Raw genomic sequence first — 16,643 nt, 5'->3', positions numbered from 1 at the left:
ATAGAGTTCGATTCACTTTTAATTCCGAAGTTTAATCTCACACGGAAATACATATGAATTCAAATTCATTGAAATTCGGGCCCTAACACGATTTTTTTCTCATTTAAATTATTGATTTCAATTTATTATAAAAATTGTATGGAAGATGAGGTATACTATATTAAAATATTTCAAATTTATGCTAACGTCGTTTCGGAAAAATTTCAAAGTGACCTACTTGAATTTAAACTGCGATACAACGACAATTTATCGTAATAGGAAATGGGCGATGATAAAATTTGACGCCGCCGGTGGATTACCTCACGCGCGATATTCGACGAAAATCACATTTCATCAACGCCGGCGCCCCTAGGAACCGCGTAGATTTGTCGAATCTACGCTTCAGATGGGAACGATTGGATGTTTGAGAAAAAAGCGAGAGAACCGTGGGTCGCGTGGGACTCTCTTTCGTATGTTTTCCGGTTTACATTGCAATCAGCGGCGGAGGTTTTGCTGACGATATTTTCGCGGACGCTATTTCGTTGACACCAAGTTTCACCGACAATATCCACCGACGTGCACGTGCACCGACTTCTGTGTACCAGAAATTTTTAGTTTATTACGTTTCGAAGGTAAAAACTTCCCCGCAAAAACTTCCGGACTGAAATATTATCTCTCTTTCCCTGAGGGCGACGAAATAGTTTTTTTCAACAGTGTGTAATGTTTATACTTATCGAAGAAAAATATTCGGCGATAATAAATTATATTAATAAATATTTAGATCATGCTATTGATGAAAGTTTTATCAGCGACTTTTATGTAATTTTTCGTTTTCACTGTGGAGCGGAGAAGAGACTGAAGGAAAGGTCGGAATCTTTTTAGGCTTGCACGTGAGAACGGGAGAAAATTGATCCGGAAGCTTTTATTATGTACACTTTCCACGTTTGTCGAGAGGAGCGAATTTCAGTGAACTTTCTTATTCTCTCTCCAACATGTCATATTTTAATTTTAAATCGCGTCCCGTCGAGAGATGAATTCCGTTCTCCGAAAATTCCTATAGCAGCGATTCTTTTTATCACATCGATCTACATCGGCGCTCGCACTTAGAACACATTTGAGAATTTTTTACATAATGATTGCTCTGAATTTTCTCTCGTTACGTTGCGAGAAAATTGTTTTTTTACATTAAATGCAAATTTCACTTTCAAAGTATCATCCTCAGCTCTTTCCTTTTAATTAACGAGTTAATGCCGCTGTGTAGTTTATCACTCTTTCGATAGATGCGACGTAATTACAATCCCATTTCTAGTGATAAGTGATAAGGCTCTCGTGCTTGACTTTACGAGAAAGGGCGGTGGTAGGAAAAAAAAAATAGCGAACGAGAACTCGCGTGTCATTGCGCCGTACTTCTCGGGCGGAAATTTATGCCGTTCGCGAAAAACGGACGGCGAAGAGCAAAAGGGAAGGGAAAGAAAGGCACTGGCAAAAGGATAGAGGGGAAAGGAACGAGTATCTCGAAAATAGAACCCGGCCACTTTGCCGGGGACAATATCGTACGTCTTAGCCTCCACTCTGTAAAATAAACAGCTCCCCTCTCCGCATCGTACGTCGTCACTCCCTGCGGATGTCCTTTTCGTCTCTCAGCCCTTTCACTACATTTTCATACGTCGCGTCCGCCGCGTGTACAGGAAAGGCGAATTTTCGCGATATACCTCCTCGGTTCTGTGTGCCACTTTATTCCCCTTCCCTCAGAGTCTTTCCGACCAGAGCGTACCTCAACCATCTCCCACGGGAATCTCGTATAGAGGCGATTCGCCCCGTGTGTATACGTGGGCAACGCATACCTCGACACATATGTCGGTGTGTGCACTCGTCGCGAGACTCTAAGACTGTTTATTAAAAAGCTTTTAGCGATATTAGACTGTCCACTGAGAGAAACTGGGCTTCTCCGAGACGAACGGGCTTCGCCACGTGACCGTCGTCTTTGATCATCATCGTGAGTGAGAAGTGGACCCGCTGCGAAACATGCGGGAACCGTAAATACAGCGAGGATACTGAAAACCGATGAATTTTTAGTTTACTTATAACATAACTTGACGTGAATGAGGCAATTTAAAGTTTCGATTCAATATATATTTTATGATATTTTTCCTGGAAAAAGTTGAATTTTTGTTAAAATTGTCCCTTCGGGAATTTTGGTTTTTAGTTCACGAATACCGAAGTGTTATACAAATTCTATAAGTTGAGATTTTTAGATCTTTAAATAAATCTCGAATTTTTCTTAAGAATCTTTCTAAAGTATTGACACTTTTTTTATGTTTATGCAAATTCTTTTAACTTTCTATTCCTTAAAATACATTATTTTATGAAAGTTCTCCACTTTCTTTCAGTATTTTTTTAAATATAATTTTTAAAATTAAGAAAATAAAGAAAACAGGCTAAGAAACCCAAATAATAATCGAATTTATTTGCATCTCAAGAATATTCTAATTTCGTCTGAAAAATCAATAAACCCTCAGGAAATTTTTTCTCGAGATTTGAGCACTTGTATGCGGATGATTTTTAAATATTAAAATATTTTTAATTGAAGAACGTACTAATATTTCGATCACTCGTCGACGACCGATCGATCCTCTCAACGAATAGCTCTCTCGTCGGTTCGCCGATCTTCAGAGAATAAAAAATGCCCTTCAGCATTTCTTTCCCTCCATTCCTCGCCCGCGACGACGCCGTCTCGAGTTCGTTAAAACACTCTCGAAAAGCTGCGTACACAGCCGATGGCTGCGGCGCCCATTATTCGACCTCGCGCCATCCTCTCTACTCCTCTCTACTTGCCCACGTTCTGAAAACTTTAGGCACTCCGTTACTCTAACGGCTGTACTATAATCTCACGCGGATCGATGTTTCATCCGCATCACCTCGAGCGTTGACGCACCCCCGAGCACAAGCGCGTGATGTTTTCTGCACGTCGTTTCGCGATGCATATACCATCGCGAACAATTCCATAATCGTCGGTTCGGAACACCTAGAATATCGCGCTCTTTCCAGGAATTCCTCGATCGATTCACAGCTTTTTTCGACGGGGGCGAGCATCCATCTTGCTAAAGCGTCGAAGACGAAACGACAAGTGACAGTTCCTCTCCGAGTCCCATTCATTCATTTACCGGAGAATAGTATTGCAAAATGGAGATTTCATAGCGGGAACGAAACCATGCTATTTCCGGGTTTCGTTCCAATGTTACCTCGGGGCAACCGAGAGAGGCACCCGTTCGATCGTGCTATTTTCCATCCCACCGTTGCGCTCGCCGACGTTTCGCAAACACGGTTCTCACAACTTGGCTGCAATTTCGCTCGCAACCTGTTTCATGTAAGCCGGTTCGGTTGCATCGCGATTATACATCGTGAGAAAAGTGCGCGCGAAAAACTGGGCAGAACGCGAATCGGTCGAATCGGTATTCGAGAGTTTTTCGAGGGCGCGAGTGCGACCGGTATCGGCCAGTTCCTTCTTCTCCCCTTCATTAATCACACGGTATTGCAAGCATGCATCGCGCGGAGGAGAGCCAGATAGACCTATCTATCCTTCGGGCAATTAAGTTTTTATCGTATTCATCTTCCTTCCTATCGGCGCGGTTACACACACGCACGCGTGTTCGGACCGTGCCGAGCCGAAGCCGAGCCGAAGCGGAGCGTGTTCGCCAACAAGAAGAGTGAAAAACAATTTGCCGCATAAATCCGCATGCGTGCCGCGCGTTCATCTCGCGACGCGTGAAATATCGCCGTCCTCGAGAACGCGGCGGGACGGCCGCGCGCACATTTACCAGGATATTTATTATATCCTCCGTGCCGCCGCCGTCGTTGCGGCGCGGGCGGCAGAGCGACGCCTTACAATTCCGTGCGCGCCCGAGTACTTTGTCTCTCCCTCTACTGTCTGTTACCCTTTTGCGTATGCACCTGTTACCGCTGATGTTCTCCAGTTTATTTTCTCCGTCACCAACGAGGAAAATAGCATCTTGTTACGGCGCTCTCTCTGTTAAAGCGCCTTATCTGAGAGGAATTGGAAAAATTGCTCCTTTTCGAGAGACCGGAACGAACGGGGACGCGGGAGGAAAAAGTAAGTGCGAGGGGTGGACGGCAGCAAGAAGTAACCGGGAAACTGCCGAGAACTCGTTACGTCCATTTGAGAATACCCCTCGTTTCACCGTGGATTCGCTTTCTCTCTTTGCGCACCTCGCTTTTCTCTCCGTTTCTTCCCGCTCGTGGAAGGAAACGACTTCGTGGCGTGTTCTTACGCCTTTCCCACTCAGCATTAAAGCGTTTAAATCATCGTGATGTCGTTTGATTGGCTGTCAGCTTTCTGCCAATCTCTGCGCGGCGCGACTTAATGGCTCGCGAGCCAACGCGAAATCGAAAGCAGAATAAGCAAAAGATACTTCCGAAACGTGAAATTCAATCGGATCGCATTATCGCGACGGTTTTCTTAGAGCGGCGCGCATTAGGTTCTTTGAAAAACTTACACTCGCCTCACACCGAGGCACGCATCGATGTTTTTAAAGCTCGCCGGGTGGAAAAGGAGAGGAACGGAATCATGACCCTTCAAAGGGACCGTATCGAGTTTCCGCTTTCTCGCAGAGAGAGCGGCGCCGAGCGCCATCGAGAAGTCGACAAATAGAAATAAGAAAAAAAATCACGTTTCTGCCTTGGCATCTAAATGTAAACGATCCTTTACCGCCGCAGGGAAGATGAGGAGCGTCTCAAATTGGATGAGTTAGAATTACACGACGAACGTTGTATAATCCGCAATTATTTGATATCGAAGGGTACGAGATATTTTATCCCCAGATCAATATAATCTTGCTTGAGATGTTTTAATTTGCTTAATTTATTTAATTACCGTCACCGGTGGCCATTTTTTGTATTGTCGTTTTCCTATCATATCTAGAGCATCGTGAGTGCATTACACTCATTACAGTGTTACAGAGTAAAACAAGATAATATCATCGTCGTGGTTTTTACATCGTTAATGAATAAACAATACCACCTATGTAACAATTAGTAAAGTTCCAGGAGAGACAAAAAACTGAACCAAAAGTGAAATATACAACAATTATCTATGTAACTTCTTGAATAAACATTGAAATTCATCTGTAAATAATAGTGGCCAAAAAACTTAGCCCAAATTCTATAGAATGATAATACAAAAACAACCGAAGTAAAAAATTGCATTTGCAGAAAAATGTCACATAGGCAGTATTATTTATTCACAAACGATATGCTCTAGCGTTTCCAACGTGCGAGACTGTTGTCATGCCGAGAGTGTCATCCCTTTGCGCAGCATCAAAGGATTCGCGAAGAGAGAGAGAGACGAAAGTGAAAAGAAAAGAGAGAGAATGAGACGAAAAGCACGGCCTTATGAGAGAGAGAGAATTATGAGAGTTGAAGAACTCCCGCGACCCAGAGAAGCCGGGAGGGTTGGGTGTATTTCAAAGTTTCCGCCGGCGCCGGAAGTCGGTATGTAAAGCAGATGGCCGACGGTTGACAGGAAGGATATGTGGTTTTCCACATATGCCACCGCGGTCCTCCCCCGTGCCCCCTCTCGCGAGTTTCAACACGCGCGCATGCATGCGCGAAGTCGACGGGGGTAGTCGGACGTGGCGCGACAATGCGACTTTCCACCACTTGTTTCGGAAAAGCGACGAACTCCCGGATGGCCGGCGTGTAAATGCCAACACGTGGACGGCCGCGGGCGTGTTACGTCCGCCCTGGGTTACAATTAGCGTCGATGGGCGTATGACAATTACGTGGAGCACTTAACAAGCGGATCAAACCAATTATGAGTACAATAAAAGCTCTTATTTAAATGATAGCTCACGCGTTCGTGCTTAAAAAATGTTTCTTGCTCGATAAAATGTATATCTATATAGGGAATGCATAAAGGTATTATTATTGTTTATATTGCTTTGTTGGATAAAATGTATGCGAGTAACATATGTAGGTATTATTTAGTCATGAATGGGTTCTGTCGAGTCTTTCACGTTCTCTCCCTCTTTCTCGATTTCACATGTCACGTTCGCGTGTCGTTAAATTCTTACACTCCAGTTAACCAGCTGGTACTTGGTTTCCTCTATTAAAATGCTTAACTTTCGCAATTAGTTGTCCCCAAACATCCACGATTCATTCATCCGCATCTTTTTGCGGAATGAGAAACGCCTACTCGATTGTGAAAATTCGCGATCTCTTTAGCGGTCGTTACGTAATTGTTTTACAACAATTCGTAGGAATAGAAAGTGGAACACTATAATTTATTCCGCTGATTATAGTCGAAAATTTTTGCAAGTATTAAAAAACAAATCCCGTTCTTATGTCGCATGAAAATTAACAACGAGTTTATCGTTAGCAAGCAGAGAAGTAGATATTTATCTTACATTAGATAAGATTATGGACATATTTACATTCTTATCTAAGAAGTATTATCTAAGAAGAATTAAGAGCGATAAATTCCAAAGATTATAAAAGCGATAGCATTGTAAACTAGATTAAAATTTAACGATGAGAAATTTTTAAAAATATAATGAATTTATAAATATATATAGATATAGTTAATTATAGATATTGTTATCGAAAACAATTCGTTGAATTGATAAGACTAATCTAACATTTAAATATTTTCTTAGCTTTGAATGCACTGCAGCTGTAATCTGTTTCGACTATTTATTTAGTAATTTTTCAAATTTTACATTATGATGTTTGAATAAAAATTAATATTGTTAATTGAAGTATATTAATAATTTCTCAACAATTTTGAAATTATTGGTAATGGTTTTATGATAAATTCAAGATAAAATAAAATATATATACATTAATATATTTGATTCTTAAGAATTTTTCAAAATATCGTAGGTATATTCTTTTTGTCTGATTCGCGTACGTTATAACACAGGCTGCTTTGGATTAAAGCAATTTACAACTTATGAGAGAATAACATCATAGATAAGATAAGACGTCGGATATAATAAACTTGTTTTGCTTGGTGCTTGGGATTTATGTAATATTGCTTGATTGCCATTTTGACTGCCAAGTCGATTTCGAGCTTAATAAATCGAGTATATTATTTTAATATTTTGGTCTTTTTAATATCTTAATATAATTTATATCGTTTATTATTCTTAATCACAGATAAATAAAATCTGTCACAAATAGGTGATTTTACAGAAATTTACGCGTCATCCAGATATGGGTGACGTGGCAGTCAAGATGTTAATGATTAAAGTTCAATCTATTGGAAATATGCTCTATATAATTTCATTAAAAATAGCTGATTTAAAAACTGACATTTCTTCATACAGTCTTAGCAATTAATTCTAATTTTACATTCATTCCCCGTATAAAAAAGTATTGCATATTCCAATGGAATTAATAATGCTTAGACATTGACGACATTAACTTTAGTCGGACATTAACTATTTATGTAACAACGTTTAACAGATACATATACAAAGTAAGACTTTTTTCTCGAAGAAGAAATTATCGAGCTACGCTTTGGATACCATAGAGGCATTAGAAACTAATACGAGATTATTCTTATGTTCTAACACCGTTCTATATTACACGTCACATTATCACGCATCCACAGCGTTCTGGCTGTCATCCAGCGGATCGATTAATACTTTAACGCGAAAAATAAGCTCGCTGCGAGCACTATTCCACTAATGAATAGGTAAAAAGGCATGCCGAATCTTCGAGCGTTCTTTTTATCGTTCGTGTTGTATCCCGCCACCCAGCCCTTCCTCAGCGGTTTGTTCGACCTTTCCGAATCGTCGATCGTGCCGACCTGGTACTTCTTCATCAGCTCCATCGCGTCTTTCGAATGCCCGACATCGTTGAAGTCCTCGGAACCGTCCTTGCCTTTGTGATCCAACAGAATCTCTTCGCCACCTGGATGCTCATTGAGAAAGGTGTGGACGTTGTATACTTTGTCGTGCAAGATGATAAGAACTTTATCGTTATCGTTGTTTTTTTCGATCTCGCTCCGCGTGAATACTCTCTTTTCCGCCATGTTTCGTTGATCTTTCGCTATTTCTTCTTCGTATAGTCGATCTAAAGGAAAAAAAATTAAGAGTTTGTTAGAGTTGTTTTTATCGGGGCTTCAATATTATGTAATGGTTTCTTTTCGTTTCGCGTAATATGAGAATGCATTCCGTATAACCGTCATAAAGCCTGTTTCTATTCTATCTTCTTTAATTTCTCGATAAGGCTAGAGCCACGATCGTAATCACGATCGATAACGTTTAATCCTAAAAAAGGCTAATCGGGATTGTCACGTCAATAAGTTTCGAGAATGACGTTAGAAAGGAATTTAAAAGTATGACGTCGAAGCAAACGATTTTATTCATTAAAAGTATGACGTCATATGTCATATTAGTGCAACGTCGTGCACGCGTTTCATGGCGTTTAACGAGCAACGGAGCTGCTCAATATCATGTCGAGGTCAGTGGAATGATTGCGTAACGAGCGTTCAGTTGGTTACCACAGGGCTATCACAGTTATTTTCGACTACACTGTGAGATTGTTGTTGTTCGATGTATAATCTATTATATACTCGAGTGATAATGTGACGCGTCTTGAAATGACTTTGAAATGACTTGACAAATTACTTCAGATGTACCGGATGTAGCAAACATTTGTCACGTAATCGTTATACCTCGTAATATTAATGACGCAATAAATTATATATCTGTGCATATATTTTCGCTGTCTAATCATCCGCTCGAAGGGGTCACGTCGTGGCACTATCGCAGTTATTTCGATACACAGCGGAGCCGAACGCCACGCCACGTAGGATTGGAGACCATTAGTTAATAGGTTCCTCGAAATTTGCATAACGGTACTTCGCGTAATTTCCCGAGTGCGGTGCACGGAAAGGCGCGCGGGGAAAACGTTCTCCGCGCGCGCGGGCGCCGAGCGAGGGATATTTCCTCGGGTGAAAGCTCCACTTGAGAGATTCGCTCCCTGATGCGGCAGCTATACCTCTCGCTCTCCGTTACGTTTACCATTGAGAAGTCAATATATGCCTGAAGGATCACGGACTCTCTCGACCTTTACAATAATCAAACTTCGTCCGATCACGGGCAGTTGGACGAGTACACTCGCGAGTTTCGCGATGAGATACCGATTCGAGACGTACTCCATTCGCGAGAACAGTCGGCAAGATCGCCGTCGAAACGAGCGAGATACGAGTTCGAGAAGTGCGTCGGATCGATAGGGCCCTTTCCCATGTTTCCCTCGAAACGGGATGGCTCGTTGAGACCTCGAGTCTGCGGAGAAAAGCTCGTCCGAAGGAGTTTACGGCAAACGAAGACCAGACGTTTGCCGCGCCACGTACCTCCTCTTCGTACCCTCGAAGGGTGTGTTACGGACACGTCGCGACTTCCCTGAAGGGAGGAGACGGATCTGGAGAAAAACACGAGTCAGCGGCACAAAATTTGACGTAGGTGTGAACCTCGATGATCTCCGTCGACGAGACGTCACGCGTGAACCTCTCCTCGAAGCCGCACTTGCGTGAATCCGCCGCACACTACGGAATCCGTCTGTCGTTTGTATAGCTTTATGAACCCCCTCTTGGTTTCTCTCGTCGTACGGACCCCACCGCTCCGGCTCTTCTCATGTTATCTGGAGGCCAGCCGCGACGTTGCCAACCTGCTTCTACTGCAAAACATAACGCTGACGCATTCGATTAAATCACAGCCAATGTCTAGAGCTCTAGATGGTTGGATGGCTGGACATTCGAATGGCTAACTTGTGTAAAAACCTGCGAATTTGTAATAATATACTGAAAAAGAACAGTATATTATTACAAATTCGCAGGTTTTTACACAAGTTAGCCATTCGAATGAAAGAACATTTTTCATGAAAAAGAACAGTATACAGCCTAATCGTGAAATTCCCTATGAAACTCGTGATTTTAGAATTGCAGTCACGGATGATGGTTGATCGCTCAGGGCGTTCTTGTTTGTAAGAGCAGCTTCAAAATGTACGTACGAGATCGCGGCCAATCAGTCAATCGCGACTTCGCGTAGTGCGAATCTATAGTTATGAGACTTTTGTAGGATAGAGAAGATCGCTGAACTGATAAGACAACTCAGCCAACTTATCAGTTTAGGTAGTTGTAACATGCAGTATACAGAGTGGAAACATCAATAGACATACTTTTCATTCAAATGTAACAGTCTTACTTTATCGCGCATAGCTCTCGAACCGCAAGGAATTCTGACAAATATTTTCCATTTATCGGAAAAATTTTATCGGTGGCATTTTGTTAGATAAATAAAAACCACGAATAAAAATATCTCTTATCTCGTTGAACCTAGTTATACAGTCAGCACATTAAGTAATAAACATATCACGCGCAATATATATTATACATCATTGCACTTTTCACCTCTGAGTTTTCCTCGCCATAATGATGATCAAATTGCGCGAGACCTTCTATAAATTCCATCGTAGTCCAAAGACACGCAATGAAAAATAATGGTGATTTCCTAGATGTTTTTGTATAAGATTGCTAGGTACCATTCCTGTTTGTGAACTCACGTACTGTGCGGGCATGATGTTCGATTCATATGCAAAAGCGTCTAGTCATGGTGACGCCGTGCAAATCGCAGGAAGATAAGCATGATAGTCGAGCTGGTCGATAGCGTTTTTGTAAGCTCGTACATTGCACGTTTATACGTCTAAAAAACAAAGGAAAAACACACGTGCATATATATGTGCGTGTCTGTGTTTTTTATGCGCATTTATTTATAATACAGTTTTTAGATAAGATTAAAATCTGACGAATAAGCTCTTTAACTTTTTCTCAAGATTCCATAATAACTATTAATTATCATAAAAATTATTTAAAAATTACTATTTCGATGCAATTTTGGCAGAGAAAAAGTTGCTTTTTTTGGCGCCGAGGTCGCACTGTGTATTTCGTGTGCGCGAATTCTGGAATAATACCTGAAAATATGTACATTCTGAATATATAATAATATATACATATACATGTATCGCGCGCGTGCAATTAGATATTTCTTTCTTCCGCAATTTTCCATAATAACAAATATTTGAATCGATAACGAATGACGTAATATATCCGATAATACGTTTATATTGATTAAAACATTTTGTCGCTTATTTTCATAATTTTAGTCAATCAACGGCTTTGAGTGACGGCTTTTCCGCATTGGTGCAAATTATACTCATGAATGACGCACGATCCATTTGCGAGACATTTCAGACGAACCTGCTGATACTTTCTTTCGACGTACATTTCTGGTGGAATAAAGTTTAAATATATCGAACGAATAAAACGCACACCAAAATTAAATATCAAAACGAGAAGAGTTACTAAGCTATGCTTCTGAGTTGTCTCTTTCGAATGTTTTTTCACTTTGTAATGGGTGCCTCATTACAAGTTGCATTTTACAACGCACAAAATTATAATAAGTACAATAAGCGATAAATTCCCAAGCTCAATCATACATGTAGATAGAGCTATAGATAGGGTACAAGTTCATTTATTTCATTAGAGAGATCCTTGAGATCAAGTCAAAAGAGATAAAGTAAAAAAAAAATCCATTTAATTTATATTTTTATTTCTCTAAATAATAAATAACAAATTTTCAAATAAATATATATCCAATAAAACATTTACGCGAGAACAGTTTTAAATCGCCGAAGGTAATAAATTATTTAAGATATTTAACAAATAAGAGAGACAAACAAACCAGTAACTTTGAATCATATATAACATTGTATTTTGCAAATTTTAGCATTATGCTAAAATTAATACATCGCGCACGTGAATCGCCTTGTTCTATCTATAGTTTACTGAACCAATAAAACATTATTATAGCATAAATTGCGATAGCGCCACATATGAACGTCATATTCCGGGACTGCATATCTGCCTTCGGTTCTTGATACTGCCAATCGTCCTCCACTGGTTCTTTTACCTCTATAGATAAAGAAGAAAAAAGTTTAGTTTCTAAAGAACTTAATGACATTGAAAGACAAAAAAATGATTTACGGCTATATGCATATGTATATATAAATGATTCTATTAATGCAACAACAGAATAATTTTAATAAATGTGTTAGTAACATTTCTTGTACATTATTCATGGTCATTGACGTAACGTGCTAGATTTAAAAAAAGTGCTCATTAAGACGTAGAAATTAAAGGAGACACGTGAAAGATATACAGGATGTTTAAAAAAAGCTAACACTTGTATAGTAATTTTTTTAGATAAACAGAACTGATAAGATAACACAAGATATTAGAGTAACAAATGTATTTTATCTTTACACAGTCTCCACTTATTCACCATGTGTGCAACACATTCTTGGAATCTTCTCCAGCAACGATTTGTGGTCTCCAGAGCCCTGAGGCACATTTCTTTGGGTAGTGTTGCAATCACATTTATAATCTTCTGTCGCAGATTTTGCACATTGCAATGATGGGTAAACAAATGGAGATTCTTTGAAGACAAAATACATTTATTGCTATATCTTGTGTTATTAGTTCTGTTTCTCTAAAAAGTTACTTCCATATAAGTGTCAATATTTTTTTGAACCATCCTGTACATGAGTCTACATTTATCGGTGACCTAAACATTGCAAACAGAAGCTCGATATACTTTGTCTGCAGCACGGCGTTAAACTCGTAAGCTATGGATTCGAACTATATTAAATCCGGCAGACAATGCGATTCAAGCGCGAAAAACGATCGAGGAAAGAAACAAATTGTCAAACCTGTAGTCGTCGTCTTTGATTCAGCGGAGCTTATATCGTCCACCAGCTCTCCGATTTTGAAAGTCTCGCGAAGGTTAATCGCCTCGTAACTGTGGCCGATGCTGTCGAAACACTCTGTCGCATCTTGCCCCGCTAATTGCAGCAACACTTCTTCACCGCCGGGATGTTCCTTGTGGAACGCTGTGACATCGTAGACCGCGCCGTGTATCACGATCCACAGATCATTGGCATTATTATGACGGGCAACTTCGTGGGTCGTGTAGATGTCCATTATAATGCCACTGAAGAAGAAACGATTCTCTATGAAGATGCACGAAGGCAAAATCTTCGAGATGCCTCGTACGAGCAACGATTTGTGACTCTCTGCGTATGTTACAGCGAGCTAGATCGCTTTGTGAAGATCTTTAAAAGGTTTGCCTTCGTGTCACCTTCGGACGACACACAAACACACGCGCCGGTCTATTTTGACTTGATCTCGGTGGCAGATCGATCGTGCACGGGAACACTTTGAAAGGGAAAATAAGCTGTAAACGAACCGACACGATCGCAACGACAACAGCGACGATGACGATGACGACAACGACGTGCTTTGTCGCGTTCTGAGTATCTCGCGCATATTTAGAGCCACTGCTCCGGCTGCTTGCCTTTCTTTCTCCTCGCGGATGTCGACGGCGAAAGCGGGTCTCTCGTACCTGTCGCATTTCACGTCGCGAAACGGTTTCCCGCGCGGTGAATTCTCTCTTTCTCCGTATTTTTCTCCCGGCATTTCCGACAAAACGCCGCGCGCGCACGAGCGGTATCGAGCGCGGTGATATCTTATTTATTTTATGGTCTCCCTCATATCTTCTTCCAATTTCTACCGACGTGAAATCTGTATAGCGTATTCGTGCGTTGTTAATGTTTAATCAATCGCTATTACTTATTTAAGTCCGCGTATACAGCACTGAGAATCGCGCGATGCAAAATTTCCGATTATCGATCGGCATCCATTGGCCAGTTTGATATGGAGAAATTTTAATCTACTGATCGAAATGTACTTCAGGGCAGCGAAGGGATATTCGCCGGAGCAATCCGGAGAGTCGAGAGATCTATTATACTTTGATGATAGCAATGGCGATTTGGAAAACGCAAGATGTCACTTCGTTTATTCGTCCGCGACGAGTTTTTATAACATTTACATATGTCAAGGATTTTTTGTGTCGTAGCTTCTCACCTGATTCGAAAAAAATCGATATCCTGAGAGGTGATTTGTGATTATATAACGGTGCGATTTACACGTTTTTCCGTGGTGTCACTTCGAAGTCACGGCACTGCAATTGCTAAATCGCAATAGAATCGAGGTAGCAAAGCGGATGACTATCTTTCCTCACCAATGGCGCACAATGCGTATGAATTTCGCGTCTCCGTGAACTACGATCTCATGAAAATGCAACGACTGATACCTCAGGTGGGCTAGCGATGAGTTGCAGAATAGAGCCACGCCATTGTAGGTATTGTAGGCAGAAACGTTATTATAATCTAAAAGCACTGTCTATTTCTTTTTTTAAACTCATGCTCGTTAGTAAAAGTTTGTTATTTTTTACGAAAACGTAATTCTTTCGAGCCACTAAGCTGTCCGCGACCGTTTTTTCCCGTTTTATAAGGATTATCTTGGACATGAATTATTTTCATTGTAGTCACAATTCTCGCGAATTTTTTTATTTTTAATTTGCCTTCATACACAATTACGATACACAAGCACGAATTTTTAATTTCAGTACGTTCTCTCTCTCTCTCTAAAATAATCGGTTGACTGATGAAAATTACTTGCCTTGTTCGAGAAATAAAAGTCGAAGTCAGGGAATATAGCAAGCGTGGGTCGTGCTCGACTAATGCCATCGGCATAACTGAAGCGAAAATACATGACATTTGAAACTTCTATCCTTGAGTGCTCTAGTAATAGACAAATATCACGATTAGCGTCAGCCGATAACACCTTTGTTTAGCATTTATGCAATTGTAATCGTTGCGATATTCGTTAGACGTTTACGTAAGAGCATTCGTCGGCGCGGAACTTGTCGCGGAACGGAACTTCGTCGCCTCGAATTGAATAGTGCGATTCACGTTTAAATTAGGTGCATGACGCCGCCGACGGTATTACCGTGGAAGTTTGTAAACTTGTGCTACGGAGATGCCGTTGCAACGGAGGACTGTTAAGCAAACGCGAATTCGGTGGCGCAATGCGGTTCATTCTCGCGAAATCGCTCTCGTATGGTTATCCTCCCAGCCCGAGGACTTTGAAGTCCCCTAGATGTTTGCGCTGAATTACCATAAGCACTTTACGGCCACCTTAATCTTCTAATACAAATCTCTTTACGTTTAATTGCGTCTCGTGGAGATAATACACAGTCGCGATGAGAAGCGCGGTATAAACAAAAGTTATTAATCTCGGAGAATTATAGCGTTCCTATGCATACATATATTTTTTCGAGCTGCGCGTACATAAGATGACATAATTGGGCCAAGTTCGCGGCCTTGAAACTTCGGAGGACAGCTAATTATCTCTGTCATCTCTTGAATACTCAAGAAAATTTTCGCTCGAAGGGAAAGGACGGAAGTCTCCGCGATCGCGAGAAGTTTCGGAAACTTGTTGGAAAATTGAAAATCCATATAGCTACGGCGCGGCATGCGGCAGGACGATCAAGGTCCCTGCAGGTCATGGCAGACAGCTTCGTGCGGTGCAAGGCATTGTAATATTGCTCGATGTTTCGACCGAAATAATCTCGCTTCCTCGCGAAATCTCGCAGGAGTACAATCGCGAGTGTACTCCTGCTATTTTACGCTGCCTATTTATGGTAGGTTGGTTCCTTCAAAGGACGATCGATCCACGTTGTTCCTTTCAAGTTTACCGATATCGAATGTCAGAGGAAAGTCCAGCGGAAAGGCAGGCGGGCGGAAGTTTCTTTCGAGGATCCCCCTCTCCCCCGCAGCGTCTCGCTTCCTCGCAAGAAACGTGAGTCAAGAAGCACTACAGCGAGAAGCTTTCATCTTTACCTTTTATTTCCCCCTCTCCAGCGAGCCTCTTCGATTAATTATTATCAAAGTCGTTAGCCCACATCCCATCCCGATAAATCTTACTTTGACAATGCGGAATGAATAAATGAAGCGCAACGCGCTTGTTCCCTTTTTGAAAAGTTCCGGAAGGTACATGCGGCCAATATAAATGAAAGCTTGATAACGTTACGCTCGCAAACTCCGGATGCGAAATGATTCAAACGTCAGAGAGGTAATGCTGACTGCAAGAACAATCCTTGTCAATCTAAAACTGTTGTCGCGTGTAAAGAATCCGCGCTCGTTCTCTCGTTTCTATCGCGCCGAAATTAATCCGGTCTGATTCGTGATCGTATCAGCAGAATTAATTAATTCGATTAAAATCACATTTGGCTTCCCTCACCTCGGCACGAGTCATGTAAATACCGATCTGCGATGACGTTCCATCGATTTTTCTTCCAAATCGCATTCGGACCAGATAGCTGGTTATCCAACGCGACACTTTTATTTCTCGGCCCATTTATGAATTCCATTGACCAATTATATCTGCGAGCGATATTGCCTGTTCGCCATTTATTCGCTGCCGATCGAACATCATCCATTGTTTGAACAGAATGCAGCTCTATCTTGCTTTCATTCTCTCCCTTAAAAAAATATCGCGTTATTTCTTGCGCCGTAAAACTGAGTCGATTAAACTTTGGAAGTATATAAATTGCGTTTGCGTTCTCTCTTTCTTCTTCTGTCTTCGCATGTACCCTCTCGATTCTATCACTTTGGATTTAACGCTGTATCCAGGTATCAGACGTACGCCAGCCTCAATATCGCCGGACTGTGTCTGCGTC

General features: G+C 41.2%; 2 protein-coding genes across 7 annotated transcripts in view; one reads left to right on the top strand and one right to left on the bottom strand.

Moving 5' to 3' along the window:
* Positions 1 to 16,643, top strand: part of Hnrnp-k (Heterogeneous nuclear ribonucleoprotein K) — an 83,482-nt gene that overhangs the window by 59,193 nt on the left and 7,646 nt on the right. The window lies entirely within an intron of this gene.
* LOC139769114 (cytochrome b5-like) lies at positions 11,592 to 14,737 on the bottom strand. 2 transcript variants are annotated; one of them, XM_071699901.1, is made up of 4 exons: positions 14,578 to 14,697; positions 13,985 to 14,298; positions 12,772 to 13,052; positions 11,592 to 11,974 (listed from the first exon to the last, which is right to left on the bottom strand). In XM_071699901.1, the coding sequence occupies exons 3-4, from the start codon at positions 13,040 to 13,042 to the stop codon at positions 11,838 to 11,840; spliced, it is 408 nt and encodes a 135-aa protein (XP_071556002.1). In that variant the 5' UTR covers positions 13,043 to 13,052; positions 13,985 to 14,298; positions 14,578 to 14,697; the 3' UTR covers positions 11,592 to 11,837. The 2 variants fall into 2 exon arrangements, with proteins under 2 accessions (XP_071556002.1, XP_071556001.1); XM_071699900.1 differs by lacking the exon at positions 13,985 to 14,298 and having other exon boundaries at positions 14,582 to 14,737.

This window comes from Temnothorax nylanderi, unplaced genomic scaffold, assembly GCF_030848795.1.
Source record: "Temnothorax nylanderi isolate EJ_2023f unplaced genomic scaffold, tnyl_v1.0 TNYL_tig0020_pilon, whole genome shotgun sequence".
NCBI lineage: Eukaryota > Metazoa > Arthropoda > Insecta > Hymenoptera > Formicidae > Temnothorax > Temnothorax nylanderi.
The sequence above is the reverse complement of the archived record's forward strand: the minus strand, read 5'-3'. Positions and strand labels throughout refer to the sequence as shown.